The 23,075-nt window shown below is 39.8% G+C and overlaps 2 protein-coding genes across 3 annotated transcripts; both read left to right on the forward strand.

Annotated features, from left to right (window-relative positions):
- Positions 1 to 845: 845 nt before the first annotated feature.
- On the forward strand, positions 846 to 15,700 carry LOC126643960 (netrin receptor DCC-like). The gene is made up of 2 exons (XM_050322756.1): positions 846 to 1,474; positions 15,270 to 15,700. Exons 1-2 carry the CDS (start codon positions 1,405 to 1,407, stop codon positions 15,683 to 15,685), a joined length of 486 nt encoding a protein of 161 aa, XP_050178713.1. The 5' UTR covers positions 846 to 1,404; the 3' UTR covers positions 15,686 to 15,700.
- LOC126643959 (uncharacterized) lies at positions 1,392 to 6,035 on the forward strand. 2 transcript variants are annotated; one of them, XM_050322755.1, is made up of 3 exons: positions 1,392 to 1,538; positions 2,134 to 2,529; positions 5,028 to 6,035. In XM_050322755.1, the coding sequence occupies exons 2-3, from the start codon at positions 2,176 to 2,178 to the stop codon at positions 5,586 to 5,588; spliced, it is 915 nt and encodes a 304-aa protein (XP_050178712.1). In that variant the 5' UTR covers positions 1,392 to 1,538; positions 2,134 to 2,175; the 3' UTR covers positions 5,589 to 6,035. The 2 variants fall into 2 exon arrangements, with proteins under 2 accessions (XP_050178712.1, XP_050178711.1); XM_050322754.1 differs by lacking the exon at positions 5,028 to 6,035 and having other exon boundaries at positions 2,134 to 3,470.
- Positions 15,701 to 23,075: the final 7,375 nt, after the last annotated feature.

Consider the following 23,075-nt stretch of genomic DNA (forward strand, 5'->3'; position numbering starts at 1 on the left):
ATTCCATCCTCAAATCCCAGAAATTTCATCCTCAAATCCCAGAAATTCCATCCTCAAATCCCAGAAATTTCATCCTTAAATCCCAGAATTTTCATCCCTAAATCCCAGGAATTTTATCCTCAATTCCCAGAAATTTCATCCCTAAATCCCAGGATTTTCATCCCTAAATCCCAGGAATTCCATCCTTAAATCCCAGGAATTTCATCCCTAAAATCCCAGGAATTTCATCCCTAAATCCCAGGAATTTCATCCCTAAATCCCAGGAATTTCACCCCTAAAATCCCAGGAATTTCATCCCTAAATCCCAAAAATTTCATCCCTAAATCCCAGGAATTTCATCCCTAAAATCCCAAGAATTTTATCCCTAAATTCCAGGAATTTCACCCCTAAATCCTTGGAATTTTATCCTTAAATCCCAAAAATTTCATCCCTAAATCCCAGGAATTTCATCCCTAAAATCCCTGGAATTTCATCCTCAAATCCCAGGAATTTCATCCCTAAATCCCAGAATTTTCATCCTTAAATCCCAGAAATTTCATCCCTAAATCCCAGGAATTTCATCCTCAAATCCCAGGAATTTCATCCCTAAATCCCAGAATTTCATCCTAAATCCAGAATTTCATCCTAATCCCAGGAATTCCATCCCTAAATCCCAGGAATTTCATCCCTAAATCCCAGAAATTTCATCCCTAAATCCCAGGAATTTCATCCTTAAATCCCAGAAATTTCACCCCTAAAATCCCAGGAATTCCATCCCTAAATCCCAGGAATTTCATCCCTAAATCCCAGGAATTTCATCCCTAAAATCCCAAAAATTTCATCCTCAAATCCCAGAAATTTCATCCCTAAATCCCAGGATTTTCACCCTCAAATCCCAGAAATTTCATCCCTAAAATCCCAGAAATTTCATCCTCAAATCCCAGGAATTTCATCCCTAAATCCCAGGAATTTCATCCCTAAATCCCAGGAATTTCATCTTCAAATCCCAGAATTTTCATCCCTAAATCCCAGAATTTCACCCTCAAATCCCAGGAATTTCATCCCTAAAATCCCAGAAATTTCACCCTCAAATCCCAGGAATTTCATCCCAAAATCCCAGGATTTTCATCCCTAAATCCCAGGAATTTCATCCCTAAATCCTTGGAATTTCATCCCTAAATCCCAGAAATTTCATCCCTAAATCACAGGAATTTCATCCTCAAATCCCAGAAATTTCATCCCTAAATCCCAGGAATTTCATCCCTAAATCCCAGGAATTTCATCCCTAAATCCCAGGAATTCCATCCTTAAATCCCAGGATTTTAATCCCTAAAATCCCAGAAATTTTATCCCAAAATCCCAGGAATTTCATCCCAAATCCCAGGAATTTCATCCTTAAATCCCAGGAAAAGAATCCTTGGAATTATGGATTATTGGATTTGGATTCCCAAACTCTTCCCATTCCTCTTGGGCTTCTCCTTGGCCTCCATTCCAGGTAAGTTCTTGGAATTCTGGGAATTTTGGGGGGGAATTTATGGAATTTTTTTGGGAAAATTCCTGTTTTTAATGGATTTTTTGGGAAAATTCACGATTTTTATGGGATTTTTGGGGGAAAAATTCCCGGTTTTTTATGGGATTTTTTTGGGGGAAAAATTTCCGGTTTTTTATGGGATTTTTTTTGGGAAAATTCCTGGGTTTTTATGGGATTTTTTGGGGGGGAATTCCCGATTTTTAATGGGATTTTTTGGGAAAAATTTCCCAGTTTTTTATGGGATTTTTTGGGGAAAAATTCCTGGGTTTTTATGGGATTTTTTTGGGATTTTTTTGGGGGGGAATTCCGGTTTTTTATGGGATTTTTTTGGGAAAATTCACGATTTTTTATGGGATTTTTTGGGGGGGAATTCCCGTTTTTTTTAATGGGAATTTTTTTTGGGAATTCCTGGGGTTTTATGGGATTTTTGGGGGGGAATTCCCGGTTTTTTGTGGGATTTTTTGGGAAAAATTCCCGGTTTTTTAATGGGATTTTTTGGGGGGGAATTCCCAGTTTTTTATGGAATTTTTTGGGGAAAATTCACGATTTTTTATGGGATTTTTTGGGGTGGAATTCCCGGGTTTTTATGGGATTTTATGGGATTTTTGGGGGGGAATTCCCAGGATTTTTTATGGGATTTTTTGGGGGGAATTCCCGGTTTTTTTATGGGATTTTTTTTGGGATTTCAGCTTGGAAAAAAGGGAGGGAAATTCCTGATTTTTATGGGATTTTTTGGGGGGAATTCCTGGTTTTTTATGGGATTTTTTGGGGGGAATTCCTGGGTTTTTTATGGGATTTTTGGGGGATTTCAGCTTGGAAAAAAGGGAGGGAAATTCCCGATTTTTATGGAATTTTTTTGGGAAAATTCACGATTTTTTAATGGGATTTTTTGGGGAAAAATTCCTGGGTTTTTTATGGGATTTTTTGGGATTTTTTTGGGGGGGAATTTCCGGTTTTTTATGGAATTTTTTTTGGAAAATTCGCGATTTTTTATGGGATTTTTTGGGGAAAAATTCCTGGTTTTTAAGGGATTTTATGGGATTTTTTTGGGGTGGAATTCCCTGGTTTTTAATGGGATTTTTTTTGCAAAATTCCCGATTTTTTATGGGATTTTTTGGGGAAAAATTCCCAGGTTTTTATGGAATTTTTTTGGGAAAATTCCCGATTTTTATGGGATTTTTTTTGGGGGAATTCCCGTTTTTTTATGGGATTTTTTTGGATTTTTTGGGGGAATTCCCCGGTTTTTTATGGAATTTTTTGGGGAAAATTCCCTATTTTTTATTGGATTTTTTTGGGATTTCAACTTGGAAAAAAGGGGGGGAAATTCCCGATTTTTATGGGATTTTTTTGGGGGAATTCCCGGTTTTTTATGGGATTTTTTGGGGGGAAAGTCCCAGGGTTTTTATGGGATTTTTTGGGGGAATTCCCGGGTTTTTGTGGGATTTTTTGGGAAAAATTCCCGGGGTTTTATGGGATTTTTTGGGATTTTTTAGGGGGGAATATTCCCGTTTTTTTATGGGATTTTATGGGATTTTTGGGGGGGGAATTCCCGGTTTTTTATGGAATTTTTTTTGGAAAAATCCCTGGTCTTTTATAGGATTTTTGGGGATTTTTTGGGGGGGAAAATTCCCGGGTTTTTTATGGGATTTTTTGGGAAAATTCCTGGGTTTTTATGGGATTTTTTGGGGGGGAATTCCCCTTTTTTTATGGGAATTTTTTGGGGGAATTCCAGTTTTTTATGGGATTTTTTGGGGGGGAATTCCCGGGTTTTTTATGGGATTTTTTTGGGATTTCAACTTGGAAAAAAGGGGGGAAAATTTCCGATTTTTATGGGATTTTTGGGGGGAATTCCCAGGATTTTTTATGGGATTTTTTTGGGGAAAATTCCCAGTTTTTTAATGGGATTTTTTTGGGAAAATTCACGATTTTTTATGGGATTTTTTAGGGGGGAATTCCTGGTTTTTTATGGATTTTGGGGGAATTCCCCTTTTTTTTAATGGGATTTTTGGGGGAAAAATTTCTGGGTTTTTATGGGATTTTTTGGGGATTTTTTTGGGGGAAAATTCCCAGGTTTTTTATGGGATTTTTTTGGGAAAATTCCCTGTTTTTTTATGGGATTTTATGGGATTTTTTGGGGGGAATTCCCGGTTTTTTATGGGATTTTTTTTGGAAAATTTCCCGATTTTTTATGGGATTTTTAGGGATTTTTGGGGGGCAATTCCCGGTTTTTTATGGGATTTTTTTTGGGATTTCAGCTTGGAAAAAAGGGGGGAAAATTCCCGATTTTTATGGGATTTTTTTGGGGGGAATTCCCAGTTTTTTGTGGGATTTTTTGGGGGGAATTCCCGATTTTTTAATGGAATTTTTTTGGGAAAATTCACGATTTTTTTATGGGATTTTTTGGGGAAAAATTCCTGGGTTTTTGTGGGATTTTTTGGGATTTTTTTGGGGGGGAATTCCCGATTTTTTAATGGAATTTTTTTGGGAAAATTCACGGTTTTTTATGGGATTTTTTATGGGATTTTTTTGGGGGAATTCCCGGTTTTTAATGGGAATTTTTTTGGAAAATTCCCGGGTTTTTATGGGATTTTTTGGGGAAAAATTCCTGGGTTTTTATGGGATTTTTTGGGATTTTTTGGGGGGGAATTCCCGGTTTTTTTATGGGATTTTTATGGGGTTTTTTTAGGGGGGAATTCCCAGGTTTTTTATGGGATTTTTTGGGATTTTTTGGGGGGAGAATTCCCGTTTTTTTATGGGATTTTTGGGGATTTTTTGGGGGGAATTCCCAGTTTTTTATGGGATTTTTTTTGGGGGGGGGAATTCCCCATTTTTTATGGGATTTTTTGGGGAATAATTCCTGGTTTTTTATGGGATTTTTTGGGATTTTTTGGGGAAAAATTCCTGGGTTTTTATGGGATTTTTTGGGGGAAAATTCCCGGTTTTTTATGGAATTTTTTTTGGGAAAATTCCCGATTTTTTATGGGAGTTTTTGGGGAAAAATTCCTGGTTTTTTATGGGTTTTTATGGGATTTTTTTGGGAAAATTCCCGGGTTTTTTATGGGATTTTTTTTGGGGGAATTCCCAGGTTTTTTATGGGATTTTTGGGGGGGGAATTCCCGGGTTTTTTATGGGATTTTTTGGGGAAAATTCCCGGTTTTTTTATGGGATTTTTTTGGGAAAAATTCCCGGGTTTTTATGGGATTTTTTTGGGGGAATTCCCGATTTTTTATGGATTTTTGGGGAATTCCCAGTTTTTTATGGAATTTTTTTGGGAAAATTCCCTGGTTTTTATGGGATTTTTTGGGATTTTTTGGGGGGAATTCCCGGTTTTTTATGGGATTTTTTTGGGGGGAATTCCTGGTTTTTTATGGGATTTTTTGAGATTTTTTGGGGGGAATTCCCTGGTTTTTTATGGGATTTTTTGGGGGGAATTCCCGGGTTTTTTATGGGATTTTTTGGGGGGAATTCCTGGGTTTTTATGGGATTTGTTTGGGATTTTTTGGGGGGGAATTCCCAGGTTTTTTATGGGATTTTATGGGATTTTTTTGGGGGAATTCCAGGGTTTTTAATGGGATTTTTTTGGGGAAAATCCCGGTTTTTTATGGGATTTTATGGGAATTTTTTTGGGGGAATTCCCGGGTTTTTTATGGGTTTATTTTGGGAAAATTCCCGATTTTTTATGGGATTTTTGGGGGGGAATTCCCGATTTTTTATGGGATTTTTTTGGGGGGAATTCCCGATTTTTTATGGGATTTTTTTGGGAAAATTCACGATTTTTTATGGGATTTTTTGGGTGGAAAATTCCCAGTTTTTTATGGGATTTTATGGGATTTTTTGGGAGGGAATTCCCGTTTTTTTATGGAATTTTTGGGGGAAAATTCCCGATTTTTTATGGGATTTTTTTGGGAGAAATTCCCGGTTTTTTAATGGGATTTTTTTTGGAGGGGAATTCCCGTTTTTTTTATGGGAATTTTTTTTGGGAATTCCTGGGGTTTTATGGGATTTTTTTGGGAAAAATTCCCGGTTTTTTATGGGATTTTATGGAATTTTTTTGAGGGGAAAAAAAGGGATTTTTTGATGGAAAAAAGGGGAAAAAAAACCTGGAAAAGAGTTGGGAATTGGGGGAATTTGGGGAATTTTGGAAAACTGGGAAAAGGGGGAAAAAAAACTCCTGGAAAAATGGGAATGGAGGGGTTGGAAAACACGAGGGAAGAAAAATGGGAATAAAAAAAAAACCTCGGGAATTCCAAACAATGGGAATAAAAAAACTCCCCCTTTTTTTTTTCCTTGCTGGGATTAAAAAAAAAAAATGGAATTTTATGGGAAAAAATTGGGAATATTCCAATTAAAAAAAATATTCCAATTTAAAAGAATTAAAAGTGGGAAAAAGCTCCAAAAAAAAGTGGGAAAAGGTCCAAAAAAAAAAGTGGGAAAAGGCTCCAAAAAAAGGTGGGAAAAGTTAAAAAAAAAAGTGGGAAAAGATCCCAAAAAAAGTGGGAAAAACTCCCAAAAAAAAGTGGGAAAAGACTCCAAAAAAAGTGGGAAAAGGTCCAAAAAAAAGTGGGAAAAAATTCCCAAAAAAAGTGGGAAAAGGATCAAAAAAAAGTTGGAAAAAACTCCAAAAAAAGTGGGAAAAAATTCCCAAAAAAAGTGGGAAAAAGCTCCAAAAAAAAGTGGGAAAAAACTCCCCAAAAAAGTGGGAAAAGGCTCCAAAAAAAAAGGGGGAAAAGACTGGAAAAAAAGTGGGAAAAGCTCCCAAAAAAAGTGGGAAAAGGTTCTAAAAAAATGTGGGAAAAAATTCCCAAAAAAGAAGGGAAAGGCTCCAAAAAAAGTGGGAAAAGGTTAAAAAGAAAAGTGGGAAAAGATTCCCAAAAAAAGTGGGAAAAGATTCCAAAAAAAAGTGGGAAAAGGTTCCAAAAAAAAGTAGGAAAAGGTTCCAAAAAAAGTGGGAAAAAAACCCCAAAAAAAGTGGGAAAAGGTTCTTAAAAAAGTGGGGAAAAACTCCCCAAAAAAAGTGGGAAAAGGATCCAAAAAAAAGTGGGAAAAGGTTCAAAAAAAAGTGGGAAAAGGTTCTAAAAAAAGTGGGAAAAGCTCCCCAAAAAAGTGGGAAAAAATTCCCAAAAAAGTGGGAAAAGATTCCCCAAAAAAAGGGGGAAAAGATTCCCAAAAAAAGGGGGAAAAGGCTCCAAAAAAAGTGGGAAAAAGTTCTAAAAAAGTGGGAAAAGGTTCCCAAAAAAAGGTGGGAAAAAACTCCCAAAAAAAGTGGGAAAAGTTCCCAAAGAAAAGTGGGAAAAGATTCCCAAAAAAGTGGGAAAAGGTCAAAAAAAAAAGTGGGAAAAGGCTCCAAAAAAAGTGGGAAAAACTCAAAAAAAAAGTGGGAAAAGGTTCCAAAAAAAGTGGGAAAAGATTCCCAAAAAAGTGGGAAAAAGTTCCAAAAAAAAGTGGGAAAAGATTCCCAAAAAAAGTGGGAAAAAGTTCCAAAAAAAAGTGGGAAAAGTTCAAAAAAAAGGGGGAAAAAGTTCAAAAAAAAAGTGGGAAAAGCCTGGAAAAAAAGTGGGAAAAACTAAAAAAAAAAAGTGGGAAAAAAGGTCCAAAAAAAGTGGGAAAAAATTCCCCAAAAAAGTGGGAAAAAGTTCCCAAAAAAAGTGGGAAAAATTCCCAAAAAAAGTGGGAAAAAATTCCCAAAAAAAGTGGGAAAAGGTTCCCAAAAAAAGTGGGAAAAGATCCCAAAAAAAAGTGGGAAAAGGTTCTAAAAAGAGTGGGAAAAGGTCCAAAAAAAGTGGGAAAAAGCTCAAAAAAAGTGGGAAAAGCCTGGAAAAAGAGTCAAAAAAAAGTGGGAAAAGGTTCCCAAAAAAAAGTGGGAAAAGGTTGCAAAAAAAGTGGGAAAAAACTCCAAAAAAAGTGGGAAAAAGCTCCAAAAAAAGTGGGAAAAAGTTCCAAAAAAAGTGGGAAAAAACTCCCAAAAAAAGTGGGAAAAGGTTCCAAAAAAAAGTGGGAAAAGGTTAAAAAAAAAAGTGGGAAAAAATTCCCAAAAAAAGTGGGAAAAGATTCCCAAAAAAGTAGGAAAAACTCAAAAAAAAAGTGGGAAAAGACTCCAAAAAAAAGTGGGAAAATATTCCCAAAAAAAGTGGGAAAAAGTTCCCAAAAAAAGTGGGAAAAAATTCCCAAAAAAAGTGGGAAAAGACTCCAAAAAAAGTGGGAAAAGATTCCAAAAAAAAGTGGGAAAAGACTCAAAAAAAGTGGAAAAGGTTCCAAAAGTGGGAAAAGACTCCAAAAAAAGTGGGAAAAGATTCCAAAAAAAAGTGGGAAAAGATCCCAAAAAAAGTGGGAAAAGGTTCCAAAAAAAGTGGGAAAAGGTTAAAAAAAAGTGGGAAAAGATTCCAAAAAGTGGGAAAAGATCCAAAAAAAGTGGGAAAAGATTCCAAAAAAGTGGGAAAAAGTTCAAAAAAAGTGGGAAAAGGATCAAAAAAAAAGTGGGAAAAAATTCCCCAAAAAAGTGGGAAAAGGTTCCAAAAAAAGTGGGAAAAGATTCCAAAAAAAGGTGGGAAAAAGCTCCAAAAAAAGTGGGAAAAGACTCCCAAAAAAGTGGGAAAAGGTTCTAAAAAAAGTGGGAAAAGACTCCCAAAAAAAGTGGGAAAAGATTCCAAAAAAGTGGGAAAAGGTTCCAAAAAAAGTGGGAAAAGGATCAAAAAAAAAGTGGGAAAAGCCTGGAAAAAAAATCCAAAAAAAAGTGGGAAAAAATTCCCAAAAAAGTGGGAAAAAGATTCCAAAAAAAAGTGGGAAAAGGATCCAAAAAAAGTGGGAAAAAGTTCAAAAAAAGTGGGAAAAGGATCAAAAAAAGTGGGAAAAGGATCCAAAAAAAAGTGGGAAAAAATTCCCAAAAAAAGTGGGAAAAGGTCCCAAAAAAAAAGTGGGAAAAAGTTTCAAAAAAAGTGGGAAAAGGTTCCAAAAAAAGTGGGAAAAGATTCCAAAAAAAAGTGGGAAAAGATTCCAAAAAAAGTGGGAAAAGGATCCAAAAAAAGTTTGGAATTCCCAAAGTTTTGATCCCATTTTTTATTCCCAAAGTTTGGGAATTCCCAAGATTTTTTTATCCCATTTTTGATTCCCAAAGTTTGGGAATTCCCAAGATTTTTTTTTTCCCATTTTTGATTCCCAAAATTTGGGAATTCCCAAGATTTTTTTAATCTCATTTTTTTATTCCCAAAATTTTGGGAATTCCCAAAATTTTTTAATCCCATTTTTTATTCCCAAAATTTGAGAATTCCCAAATTTTTTTATCTCATTTTTTATTCCCAAAATTTGGGAATTCCCAAAATTTTTAATCCCATTTTTATTCCCAAAATTTGGGAATTCCCAAAATTTTTAATCCCATTTTTTATTCCCAAAATTTGGGAATTCCCAAATTTTTATCCCATTTTTTTCCCAAAATTTGGGAATTCCCAAATTTTTTTATCCCATTTTTTATTCCCAAAGTTTGAGAATTCCCAAATTTTTTATCCCATTTTTTTATTCCCAAAGTTTGAGAATTCCCAAATTTTTAATCCCATTTTTTATTCCCAAAGTTTGGGAATTCCCAAGATTTTTAATCCCATTTTTTATTCCCAAAATTTGGAAATTCCCAAAATTTTTATTCCCATTTTTGATTCCCAAAATTTGGGAATTTCCAAGATTTTTAATCTCATTTTTATTCCCAAAGTTTGGGAATTCCCAAGAATTTTTAATCCCATTTTTTATTCCCAAAATTTGGGAATTCCCAAAATTTTTTATCCCATTTTTTATTCCCAAAGTTTGGGAATTCCCAAGATTTTTATTCCCAAATTTTTGATCCCATTCCTGAGAATTTCTGGGAGAAATTGGGAGGGAATTTCTGGGAATTTCTGGGAAAAAAATGGAAGGAATTTCTGGGAATTTCTGGGAATTTCTGGGAAAAAATGGAAAAAATTTCTGGGAATTTCTGGGAAAAAAAGGAAAGGAATTTGTGGGAATTTCTGGGAAAAAATGGAAGGGATTTGTGGGAATTTCTGGGAATTTCTGGGAAAAAATGGAAGGGATTTGTGGGAATTTCTGAGAAAAAAATGGAAGGGATTTGTGGGAATTTCTGGGAAAAAATGGAAGGGAATTTGTGGGAATTTCTGGGAAAAAATGGAAGGGATTTGTGGGAATTTCTGGGAATTTCTGGGAAAAATTGGGGGGAATTTGTGGGAATTTCTGGGAAAAAATGGAAGGAATTTCTGGGAATTTCTGGGAAAAAAAGGAAGGGATTTGTGGGAATTTCTGGGAATTTCTGGGAGAAATTGGGGGGAAATTCTGGGAATTTCTGGGAAAAATGGAAGGAATTTCTGGGAATTTCTGGAAAAATGAAGGAATTTCTGGGAATTTCTGGGAAAAAAATGGAAGGGATTTGTGGGAATTTCTGGGAAAAAATGGAAGGGAATTTCTGGGAATTTCTGGGAAAAAAGGGAAGGGAATTTGTGGGAATTTCTGGGAATTTCTGGGAAAAAATGGAAGGGATTTGTGGGAATTTCTGGGAATTTCTGGGAAAAAATGGAAGGGATTTGTGGGAATTTGTGGGAATTTCTGGGAAAAAATGGAAGGGATTTGTGGGAATTTCTGGGAAAAATGGAAGGAATTTCTGGGAATTTCTGGGAAAAAAATGGGGGGGGAATTTTTGGGAATTTCTGGGAATTTCTGGGAAAAAAGGGAAGGGATTTGTGGGAATTTCTGGGAAAAAAGGGAAGGAATTTCTGGGAATTTCTGGGAAAAAATGGAAGGGATTTGTGGGAATTTCTGGGAAAAAAAGGAAGGGATTTGTGGGAATTTCTGGGAAAAAAAGGAAGGAATTTGTGGGAATTTCTGGGAAAAAAGGGAAGGAATTTCAGGGAATTTCTGGGAAAAAATGGAAGGGATTTGTGGGAATTTCTGGGAATTTCTGGGAGAAATTGGGAGGGAATTTCTGGGAATTTCTGGGAATTTCTGGGAAAAAAGGGAGGGAATTTCTGGGAATTTTTTGGGAAAAAAATGGAAGGAATTTCTGGGAATTTCTGGGAAAAAAGGGAAGGGATTTGTGGGAATTTCTGGGAATTTCTGGGAGAAATTGGGAGGGATTTGTGGGAATTTCTGGGAATTTCTGGGAAAAAATGGAAGGAATTTGTGGGAATTTCTGGGAAAGAAATGGAAGGGATTTGTGGGAATTTCTGGGAAAAATTGGGGGGGAATTTCTGGGAATTTCTGGGAAAAAATGGGAGGGATTTGTGGGAATTTCTGGGAGAAATTGGGGGGGAATTTTGGGAATTTGTGGGAATTTCTGGGAAAAAAAGGAAGGAATTTCTTGGAATTTCTTGGAATTTCTGGGAAAAAATGGAAGGAATTTGTGGGAATTTATGGGAAAAAATGGAAGGGATTTGTGGGAATTTCTGGGAAAAAATGGAAGGGATTTGTGGGAATTTCTGGGAAAAAATGGAAGGAATTTGTGGGAATTTCTGGGAGAAATTCCTGGGAATTTATGGAATTTTTTTGAGATTTATTGGGATTAAAATGAATTTATGGATTTTGATCCCATTGGGAATTCCCAAGGATTTGGGAATGGGAATGGGAATTGTGGGAATTCCTGTGGGGAATTTTGTGGGAATTTCTGTTGGAATTTTGGGGGGATTTCTGTTGGAATTTTATTGGAATTTTATGGGAATTTTATGGGAGAATTTTGTGGGAATTCTGTGGGAGTTTTATGGGAATTTTATGGGAATTATGTGTGAAGTTTTTATGAATTTTCTGGGAATTCTGTGGGAATTTTCTGGGAATTTTCTGGGAGAATTTTGTGGGAATCCTGTGGCAATTTTCTGGGAATATTCTGGGATTTTTCTGGGAATTTTCTGGGAATATTCTGGGAATTTTGTGGGAATATTCTGGGAATTTTGTGTTAATTTTCTGGGAATTTTGTGGGAATATTCTGGGAATATTCTGGGAATTTTCTGGGAATTTTCTGGGAATTTTTGTGGGAATTTTATTGGAATATTCTGGGAATTTTGTGGGAATTTTATGGGAATTTTCTGAAAATTTTGGGGGGATTTTTTTTAATTTTCTGGGAATATTCTGGGAATTTTCTGACAATTTTATGGGAATTTTCTGGGAATTTTCTGGTAATATTCTTGGAATTTTCTGACAATTTTGTAGGGATTTTTGGGAATTTTCTGGTAATATTCTTGGAATTTTCTGACAATTTTGTAGGGATTTTTTTGGGAATTTTCTGGGAATTTTGTGGGATTTTTATGGGAGAATTTTTTGGGAATTCTGTGGGTATTTTGTGGAAATTTTATTGGAATATTCTGGTAATTTTCTGGAATTTTCTGTCAATTTCCTGTCAATTTTCTGTCAATTTTCTAGGAATTTTCTGTCAATTTTGTTGGGATTTTCTGGGAATATTCTGGGAATGTTGTGGCAATTTTATGGGAGAATTTTGTGGGAATTTTGTGTCAATTTTATGGCAATTTTTTGGGAATATTCTGGTAATTTTCTGACAATTTTGTGGGGATTTTCTGGGAATTTTGTGAGGATTTTCTGGGAATTTTCTGGGACTATTCTGGGAACTCTGTGGTGGGTTCCTTTGGGAATTCTTTGGGAATTTTCTTGGAATTTTCTGAGAATTTTGTGGGGATTTTCTGGGAATTTTCTGGGAATATTTTGGGAATTTTCTGACAACTTTATGGGGATTTTCTGGGAATTTCCTGACAATTTTGTGGGAATTTTCTGAGAATTTTGTGGGGATTTTCTGGGAATTTTTGTGGCAATTTTGTGACAATTTTATTGGAATATTGTGGGAATTTTCTAGGAATTCTCTGAGAATTTTCTGTCAATTTTCTAGGAATATTCTGGGAATATTCTGGGAATATTCTGGGGAATTTTCTGTAAATATTCCTGGAATTTTCTGAGAATTTTTTGTCAATTTTCTGACAATTTTCTGGTAATTTTCTGGGAATTCTCTGACAATTTTCTAGGAATTTTCTGTCAATTTTATGGGGAATATTCTGGGAATTTTCTGAGAATTTTGTGGGGATTTTTGGGGGATTTTCTGGGAATATTCTGTCAATTTTGTGGGGATTTTTATGAGAGAATTTTTTGGGAATTCTCTGGTAATTTTCTGGGAATATTCTGACAATTTTCTGGTAATTTTCTGGGAATTTTCTGAGAATTTTCTGTCAATTTTCTAGGAATTCTCTGGTAATTTTCTGAGAATTTTCTAGGAATTCTCTGGTAATTTCCGGGGAATTTTTTGGGAATTTTATGGGAGAATTTTGTGGGAATTTTATTGGAATATTCTGGGAATTTTCTAGGAATTTTCTGGGAATTTTTTGGGGATTTTTGGGGGAATTTTCTGAGAATATTTTGGGAATATTCTGGGAATATTCTGGTAATTTTCTGTCAATTTTTTTGGAAATTTCTGGGAATTTTTGTGACAATTTTATGGGAATTTTTTGAGAATTTTGTGACAATTTTCTGTCAATTTTCTAGGAATTCTCTGGTAATTTTCTGTGAATTTTCTGACAATTTTGGGGGATTTTTGGGGGAATTTTCTGAGAATATTCTGCGAATTTTGTGGGGATTTTTATGGGAGAATTTATTGGGAATTCTGTGGGAATATTCTGGTAATTTTATGGGAATTTTTTTGGGAATTTTCTGTCAATTTCCTGTCAATTTTCTGGTAATTTTCTGAGAATATTCTGACAATTTTCTGGTAATTTCCTGTCATATTTCTAGGAACTTTCTATCAATTTTCTGGGAATATTCTGGTAATTTTCTGTAAATTTTCTGGTAATATTCTGACAATTTTGTGGGGATTTTCTGTGAATATTCTGACAATTTTTGGGGGGAATTTTCTGGGAATTTTTCTGACAATTTTATTGGAATATTCTGGTAATTTTCTAGGAATATTCCGAGAATTTTCTGACAATTTTCTGATAATTTTCTGTAAATTTCCTGTCAATTTTCTGAGGATTTTCTGTACAATTTTCTGTCAATTTCCTGAGAATTTTCTGGGAATTTTTGTGACCTTTTTATGGGAATTTTCTGGGAATTTTCTGAGAATATTCTGGGAATTTTCTGAGAATTTTCTGTCAATTTTCTAGGAACTTTCTATCAACTTTCTGGGAATATTCTGTCAATTTTTGGGGAATTTTCTAGGAATTTTGTGGTAATTTTCTGGGAATATTCTGTCAATTTTCTGACAATTTCGTGTCAATTTTCTGAGAATTTTCTAGGAATTTTCTGACAATTTTCTGGGAATTTTCTGTAAATTTCCTGTCAATTTTCTGAGAATTTTCTGGTAATTTTCTGAGAATTTTCTGGGACTTCTATGAGAATTTTGTGGGGATTTTTTTTGGAATTTTTTGAGAATTTTGTGGGGATTTTTTGGGAATTCTCTAGGAATATTCTGTAAATTTTCTGTCAATTTTATGGGAATATTCTCGTAATTTCCTGTCAATTTTCTGACAATTTCCTGTCAATTTTCTGAGAATTTTCTGTAAATTTCCTGTCAATTTTCTGGTAATTTTCTGGGAATATCCTGTCAATTTTCTGACTATTTTCTGGTAATTTTCTGGGAATTTTCTGTAAATTTCCTGTCAATTTCCTGAGAATTTTCTGGGAATTTTTGTGACCTTTTTATGGGAATTTTCTGGGAATATTCTGTCAATTTTCTGTGAATTTTCTGGGAATATTCTGTAAATTTCCTGTCAATTTTCTGGTAATTTTCTGGTAATTTTCTGGTAATTTCCTGTCGTATTTCTAGGAACTTTCTATCAATTTTCTGGGAATATTCTGGTAATTTTCTGACAATTTTGTGGGGATTTTCTGGGAATTTTGTGAGGATTTTCTGGGAATTTTCTGGGACTATTCTGGGAACTCTGTGGTGGGTTCCTTTGGGAATTCTTTGGGAATTTTCTTGGAATTTTCTGAGAATTTTGTGGGGATTTTCTGGGAATTTTCTGGGAATATTTTGGGAATTTTCTGACAACTTTATGGGGATTTTCTGGGAATTTCCTGACAATTTTGTGGGAATTTTCTGAGAATTTTGTGGGGATTTTCTGGGAATTTTTGTGGCAATTTTGTGACAATTTTATTGGAATATTGTGGGAATTTTCTAGGAATTTTCTGGGAATATTCTAGGAATTTTCTGTCAATTTTGTAGGGATTTTTTGGGGAATATTCTGCGAATTTTGTGGGGATTTTTATGGGAGAATTTTTGGGGAATTCTGTGGGAATATTCTGGTAATTTTATGGGAATTTTTTGGGGAATTTTCTGTAAATTTCCTGTCAATTTTCTGTCAATTTTCTGGTAATTTTCTGATAATTTTCTGGTAATTTCCTGTCATATTTCTAGGAACTTTCTATCAATTTTCTGGGAATATTCTGGGAATATTCTGACAATTTTCTAGGAATTTTCTGTCAATTTTTGGGGGATTTTTGGGGGAATTTCTGAGAATATTCTGTCAATTTTGTGGGGATTTTTATGGGAGAATTTATTGGGAATTCTGTGGGAATATTCTGGTAATTTTATGGGAATTTTTGGGGGAATTTTCTGTGAATATTCTGAGAATTTTGTAGGGATTTTTCTGGGGAATTTTCTGTAAATTTCCTATCAATTTCCTGTCAATTTCCTGACAATTCTCTGCTAATTCCCCGTCAATTTCCTATCAACTTCCTGATAACATCCTGCTAATTCCCTCTCCCCCCTCATCCCCTCTTTTTCTTTCCCCTCCCCCCTCAGCCTCCCCCCTCTTCTCCTCCCTGCGCTTCCACCTGGAGCCCTCTGACGTCACCGCCCCCCGGGGCTCCTCCGTCTCCTTCCACTGCTCCGCCCGCTCCCGGCTCGGCGTCCCCGCCATCAGCTGGCTCAAAGATTCCATCAGCATCCATTTACAGCCCCACGAGCGGCGGGAGCTGCTCCCCAACGGCTCCCTGCTCATCCATCAGCTCCTCCACTCGCGCCATCAGCAGCCTGATGAGGGGTTTTATCAGTGTGAGGTCACCCTGGGGGCGTCGGCGTCATCGTCAGCCGGCGGGCCAGGCTGGTGGTGGCGGGTGAGGAGTGGAAAATTCTGGGAATTCTGGGAATTTCTGGGTGGGAATGACGTCATTTTAGTCTCTCAGGGGGATGATTGTCAATGGAAATGGAATTGCTGATGGGAATGATGTCATTTGAACCTGAGGGGGGTAAATTGTCCCTGGAAATGGAATTGCTGGTGGGAATTGTAGGATTTTATCCCCTTTTCCATGGAAAGACTTGGAGGGAGGAGGTCAAGCTGGTGGTGGTGGATGAGGAAGGGGGATTTTTGGGAATTTTGGGGATTTCTGGGAATTTCTGGGGGTTTCTGGGGTGGGAATGACATCATTTGAGTCCCTCAGGTGGATAAATTGTCCCTGGAAAAGTTGGGAGTGGGAATAGGATGGGAATAGGATGGGAATTTTGGGGGAGGGTCAAGCTGATGGTGGTGGGTGAGGAGTGGGAAATTCTGGGAATTCTGGGAATTTCTGGGAATTTCTGGGGGTTTCTGGGGTGGGAATTGTGGGATTGGATGTCAATCAGGGGGTAAATTGTCCCTGGAAATGGAATTGCTGGTGGGAATTGTAGGATTTTATCCCCTTGAGGGGGGTAAATTGTCCATGGAAAAGTTGGGAGTGGGGGAATTGGAGGGTTTGGTGTCGATTAGAGGGATAAAAGTCCATGGAAAGGGAATTCCCACTGGGAATTCTGGGAATTTCTGGGAATTTCTGGGGATTCTGGGGTGGGAATTGTGGGTTTGGATGTCAATCAGGGGGTAAATTGTCCCTGGAAAAGTTGGGAGTGGGAATAGGATGGGAATAGGATGGGAATTTTGGGGAGAGGGTCAAGCTGATGGTGGGGGATGAGGAAGGGGAATTTTCTGGGAATTTTGGGGATTTCTGGGAATTTCTGAGGATTTCTGGGGGTTCTGGGGTGGGAATTGTGGGATTGGATGTCAATCAGGGGGTAAATTGTCGATGGAAAGATTTGGAGTGGGGGAATTGGAGGGTTTGGGGTCAATTAATGGGATGGTTGTCAATTGGAGAGGGGAATTCCTGGTGGGAATTGTGGGATTGGAGCCCCTGGATTATCCCTGGAAAAAATCTGGAATGGGAATTGTAGGGTTTGGTGTCGATTAGAGGGATAAAAGTCCATGGAAAGGGAATTCCTGGTGGGAATTGGGAGGGTTTGGGGTTGATTAATGGGATGATTAGACCTGGAAAGGGAATTCCCACTGGGAATTCTGGGAATTTCTGAGGATTCTAGGGGATTCTGGAGTGGGAATGACATCATTTTAGCCTCTGGATTATCCCTGGAAAAGTTGGGAGTGGGAATTGGAGGATTGGCTGTGGATTAGGGTCAATAGGCTGTCGATGGTTGTCAATTGGAAAGGGAATTCCCACTGGGAATTCTGGGGATTCTGGGGTGGGAATGACGTCATTTGAGCTTCTGAGGGGGGTAAATTGTCCCTGGAAAAGTTGGGAGTGGGAATAGGATGGGAATAGGATGGGAATTTTGGGGAGAGGGTCAAGCTGATGGTGGTGGATGAAGAGGGGAATTTTCTGGGAATTCTGGGGATTTCTGGGAATTTCTGGGAATTCTGGGGTGGGAATTGTGGGATTGGATGTCAATCAGGGGGTAAATTGTCCCTGGAAATGGAATTGCTGGTGGGAATTGTAGGATTTGATCCCCTTGAGGGGGGTAAATTGTCCATGGAAAAGTTTGGGAGTGGGGGAATTGGAGGGTTTGGTGTCGATTAGAGGGATAAAAGTCCATGGAAAGGGAATTCCCACTGGGAATTCTGGGGATTCTGGGGTGGGAATGACGTCATTTGAGTCTCTCAGGTGGATAAATTGTCCCTGGAAAAGTTGGGAGTGGGAATAGGATGGGAATAGGATGGGAATTTTGGGGAGAGGGTCAAGCTGGTGGTGGTGGATGAGGAAGGGGAATTTTCTGGGAATTCTGGGAATTTCTGGGAATTTCTGGGGGTTCTGGGGTGGGAATTGTGGGATTGGATGTCAATCAGGGGGTAAATTGTCCCTGGAAATGGAATTGCTGGTGGGAATGATGTCATTTGAGTTCCAAGTGGGAATAGGATGGGAATAGGATGGGAATTTTGGGGAGAGGGTCAAGCTGATGGTGGTGGGTGAGGAAGGGGAAATTTTCTGGGAATTTTGGGGATTTCTGGGAATTTCTGGGGGTTTCTGGGGTGGGAATTGTGGGATTGGATGTCAATCAGGGGGTAAATTGTCCATGGAAAGATTTGGAGTGGGGCAATTGGAGGGTTTGGTGTCGATTAAGGGGATGGTTGTCAATTAGAAAGGGAATTCCCACTGGGAATTCTGGGGATTCTGGGAATTTCTGGGGGTTTTTGGGGTGGGAATTGTGGGATTGGATGTCAATCAGGGGGTAAATTGTCCATGGAAAAGTTGGGAGTTGGGAATTGGAGGATTGGCTGTGGATTAGGGTCAATAGGCTGTCGATGGTTGTCAATTGGAAAGGGAATTCCCACTGGGAATTCTGGGGGTTCTGGGGTGGGAATGACGTCATTTGAGTCCCTCAGGTGGAAAATTGTCCATGGAAAAGTTGGGAGTGGGAATAGGATGGGAATAGGATGGGAATTTTAGGGAGAGGGTCAAGCTGGTGGTGGTGGATGAGGAAGGGAAATTTCTGGGAATTCTGGGAATTTCTGGGAATTTCTGGGGGTTCTGGGGTGGGAATTGAGGGATTGGATGTCAATCAGGGGGTAAATTGTCCCTGGAAATGGAATTGCTGGTGGGAATTGTAGGATTTGATCCCATTGAGGGGGGTAAATTGTTCATGGAAAAGTTTGGGAGTGGGGGAATTGGAGGGTTTGGTGTCGATTAGAGGGATAAAAGTCCATGGAAAGGGAATTCCCACTGGGAATTCTGGGGATTCTGGGGTGGGAATGACGTCATTTGAGCTTCTGAGGGGGGTAAATTGTCCCTGGAAAAGTTTGGGAGTGGGAATAGGATGGGAATAGGATGGGAATTTTAGGGAGAGGGTCAGGCTGGTGGTGGTGGGTGAGGAGTGGGAATTTTCTGGGAATTTTGGGGATTTCTGGGAATTTCTGGGGGTTCTGGGGTGGGAATTGTGGGATTGGATGTCAATCAGGGGGTAAATTGTCCCTGGAAATGGAATTGCTGGTGGGAATGAGGTCATTTGAGTTCCAAGTGGGAATAGGATGGGAATAGGATGGGAATTTTGGGGAGAGGGTCAAGCTGCTGGTGGTGGGTGAGGAAGGGGAATTTTCTGGGAATTTTGGGGATTTCTGGGAATTTCTGGGGGTTCTGGAGTGGGAATTGTGGGATTGGATGTCAATCAGGGGGTAAATTGTCCCTGGAAATGGAATTGCTGGTGGGAATTGTAGGATTTGATCCCCTTGAGGGGGGTAAATTGTCCATGGAAAAGTTTGGGAGTGGGGGAATTGGAGGGTTTGGTGTCGATTAGAGGGATAAAAGTCCATGGAAAGGGAATTCCCACTGGGAATTCTGGGGATTCTGGGGTGGGAATGACGTCATTTGAGTCCCTCAGGTGGAAAATTGTCCATGGAAAAGTTGGGAGTGGGAATAGGATGGGAATAGGATGGGAATTTTGGGGAGAGGGTCAAGCTGGTGGTGGTGGGTGAGGAAGGGGATTTTTTGGGAATTTTGGGGATTTTTGGGAATTTCTGGGAATTTCTGGGGAATTCTGGGGTGGGAATTGTGGGATTTGATGTCAATCAGGGGGTAAATTGTCCCTGGAAATGGAATTGCTGGTGGGAATGAGGTCATTTGAGTTCCAAGTGGGAATAGGGTGGGAATTTGGGGAGAGGGTCAAGCTGATGGTGGTGGGTGAGGAGTGGGAATTTCTGGGAATTCTGGGGATTTTTGGGGGTTTCTGGGGGTTTCTGGGGTGGGAATGACGTCATTTGAGTCCCTCAGGTGGAAGATTGTCCATGGAAAAGTTTGGGAGTGGGGGAATTGGAGGGTTTGGTGTCGATTAAGGGGATGGTTGTCAATTGGGAAGGGGAATTCCTGGTGGGAATTGGGAGGGTTTGGTGTCGATTAAGGGGATGGTTGTCAATTGGGAAGGGCAATTCCTGGTGGGAATTGTGGGGTTGGAGCCCCTGGATTATCCCTGGGAAAAAGCTGGAATGGGAATTGTAGGGTTTGGTGTCGATGGGGGATGGTTGTCAATTGGAAAGGTTTGGAGTGGGAATAGGATGGGAATTTTGGGAGAGGGTCAAGCTGATGGTGGTGGATGAGGAGTGGGAAATTCTGGGAATTCTGGGGTGGGAATGACATCATTTGAGCTTCTGAGGGGGGTAAATTGTCCCTGGAAATGGAATTGCTGGTGGGAATGAGGTCATTTGAGTTCCAAGTGGGAATAGGATGGGAATTTTAGGGAGAGGGTCAAGCTGATGGTGGGGGGTGAGGAAGGGGATTTTTTGGGAATTTTGGGGATTTCTGGGAATTTCTGGGGGTCTCTGGGGTGGGAATGACGTCATTTGAGTCCCTCAGGTGGATAAATTGTCCCTGGAAAAGTTTGGGAGTTGGGAATTGGAGGATTGGCTGTGGATTAGGGTCAATAGGCTGTCGATGGTTGTCAATTGGAAAGGGAATTCCCACTGGGAATTCTGGGAATTCCTGGGGTGGGAATGACATCATTTGAGCTTCTGAGGGGGGTAAATTGTCCCTGGAAAAGTTGGGAGTGGGAATAGGATGGGAATAGGATGGGAATTTTGGGGAGAGGGTCAAGCTGGTGGTGGTGGATGAGGAAGGGGAATTTTTGGGAATTCTGGGGAATTCTGGGAATTTCTGGGGGTTCTGGGGTGGGAATTGTGGGATTGGATGTCAATCAGGGGGTAAATTGTCCCTGGAAAAGTTGGGAGTGGGAATAGGATGGGAATAGGATGGGAATTTTGGGGAGAAGGTCAAGCTGATGGTGGAGGGTGAAGAGGGGGAATTTTTGGGAATTTTGGGGATTTCTGGGAATTTCTGGGAATTCTGGGGTGGGAATTGTGGGATTTGATGTCAATCAGGGGGTAAATTGTCCCTGGAAATGGAATTGCTGGTGGGAATGAGGTCATTTGAGTTGGGAGTGGGAATAGGATGGGAATTTGGGGAGAGGGTCAAGCTGGTGGTGGTGGATGAAGAAGGGGAAATTTTTGGGAATTCTGGGGATTTTTGGGAATTTCTGGGGGTTTCTGGGTGGGAATTGTGGGTTTTGATGTCAATCAGGGGGTAAATTGTCCCTGGAAATGGAATTGCTGGTGGGAATTGTAGGATTTGATCCCCTTGAGGGGGGTAAATTGTTCATGGAAAAGTTTGGGAGTGGGGGAATTGGAGGGTTTGGTGTCGATTAAGGGGATAAAAGTCCATGGAAAGGGAATTCCCACTGGGAATTCTGGGGGTTCTGGGGTGGGAATGACGTCATTTGAGTCCCTCAGGGGGGTAAATTGTCCATGGAAAAGTTGGGAGTGGGAATAGGATGGGAATAGGATGGGAATTTTGGGGAGAGGGTCAAGCTGGTGGTGGTGGGTGAGGAGTGGGAATTTCTGGGAATTCTGGGGATTTCTGGGAATTTCTGGGAATTTCTGGGGGTTCTGGGGTGGGAATTGTGGGATTGGATGTCAATCAGGGGGTAAATTGTCCCTGGAAATGGAGTTGCTGGTGGGAATGAGGTCATTTGAGTTCCAAGTGGGAATAGGATGGGAATTTTGGGAGAGGGTCAAGCTGGTGGTGGTGGGTGAGGAGTGGGAATTTCTGGGAATTTTGGGGATTTCTAAGAATTTCTGGGAATTTCTGGGAATTTCTGGGAATTCTGGGGTGGGAATTGTGGGATTGGAGCCCCTGGATTATCCCTGGAAAAGTTGGGAGTGGGAATTGGAGGGTTTGGGGTCGATTAAGGGGCTGGTTGTCAATTGGAGAGGGGAATTCCTGGTGGGAATTCTGGGAATTTCTGGGGATTTCTGGGAATTTCTGGGGATTTCTGGGAATTTCTGGGAATTTCTGGGGATTTCTGGGAATTCTGGGGTGGGAATTGTGGGATTGGAGCCCCCTGGATTATCCCTGGAAAAGTTGGGAGTGGGAATTGGAGGGTTTGGGGTCGATTAATGGGCTGGTTGTCAATTGGGAGGGAATTCCTGGTGGGATGTGGGAATTTCTGAGGATTCTGGAATTTCTGGGGATTTCTGGGAATTTCTGGGAATTTCTGGGGATTTCTGGGAATTCTGGAGGTGGGAATTGTGGGATTGGAGCCCCTGGATTATCCCTGGAAAAGTTGGGAGTGGGAATTGGAGGGTTTGGGGTCCATTAATGGGCTGGTTGTCAATTGGAGAGGGGAATTCCTGGTGGGAATTGTGGGAATTTCTGGGAATTTCTGGGAATTTCTGAGAATTTCTGGGAATTTCTGGGAATTTCTGGAGTGGGAATTGTGGGATTGGAGCCCCTGGATTATCCCTGGAAAAGTTGGGAGTGGGAATTGGAGGGTTTGGTGTCGATTAAGGGGCTGGTTGTCAATTGGGAAGGGGAATTCCTGGTGGGAATTCTGGGAATTTCTGGGGATTTCTGGGAATTTCTGGGGATTTCTGGGAATTTCTGGGAATTTCTGGGAATTCTGGAGAGGGAATTGTGGGATTGGAGCCCCTGGATTATCCCTGGAAAAGTTGGGAGTGGGAATTGGAGGGTTTGGGGTCGATTAAGGGGCTGGTTGTCAATTGGGAAGGGGAATTCCTGGTGGGAATTCTACGGAACTTCTGGGGATTTCTGGGAATTTCTGAGAATTTCTGGGAATTTCTGGGAATTTCTGGGAATTCTGGAGAGGAATTGTGGGATTGGAGCCCTGGTTATCCCTGGAAAAGTTGGGAGTGGGAATTGGAGGGTTTGGGGTCGATTAATGGGCTGGTTGTCAATTGGAGAGGGGAATTCCTGGTGGGAATTCTGGGAATTTCTGGGAATTTCTGGGAATTTCTGGGAATTTCTGGGAATTTCTGGGGATTTCTGGGAATTCTGGAGTGGGAATTGTGGGATTGGAGCCCTGGTTATCCCTGGAAAAGTTGGGAGTGGGAATTGGAGGGTTTGGGGTCGATTAAGGGGCTGGTTGTCAATTGGGAAGGGGAATTCCTGGTGGGAATTCTGGGGATTTCTGGGGATTTCTGGGGATTTCTGGGAATTCTGGAGTGGGAATTGTGGGATTGGAGCCCCTGGATTATCCCTGGAAAAGTTGGGAGTGGGAATTGGAGGGTTTGGGGTCGATTAATGGGCTGGTTGTCAATTGGAGAGGGGAATTCCTGGTGGGAATTCTGGGAATTTCTGGGAATTTCTGGGAATTTCTGGGAATTTCTGGGAATTTCTGGGGATTTCTGGAATTCTGGAGTGGGAATTGTGGGATTGGAGCCCTGGTTATCCCTGGAAAAGTTGGGAGTGGGAATTGGAGGGTTTGGGAGTCGATTAAGGGGATGGTTGTCAATTGGGAGAGGGAATTCTGGTGGGAATTCTGCGGAATTTCTGAGGGATTTCTGGGATT

The sequence above is a fragment of the Myiozetetes cayanensis genome, unplaced genomic scaffold (assembly GCF_022539395.1).
Source record: "Myiozetetes cayanensis isolate MyiCay16 unplaced genomic scaffold, myiCay2020 scf286, whole genome shotgun sequence".
NCBI lineage: Eukaryota > Metazoa > Chordata > Aves > Passeriformes > Tyrannidae > Myiozetetes > Myiozetetes cayanensis.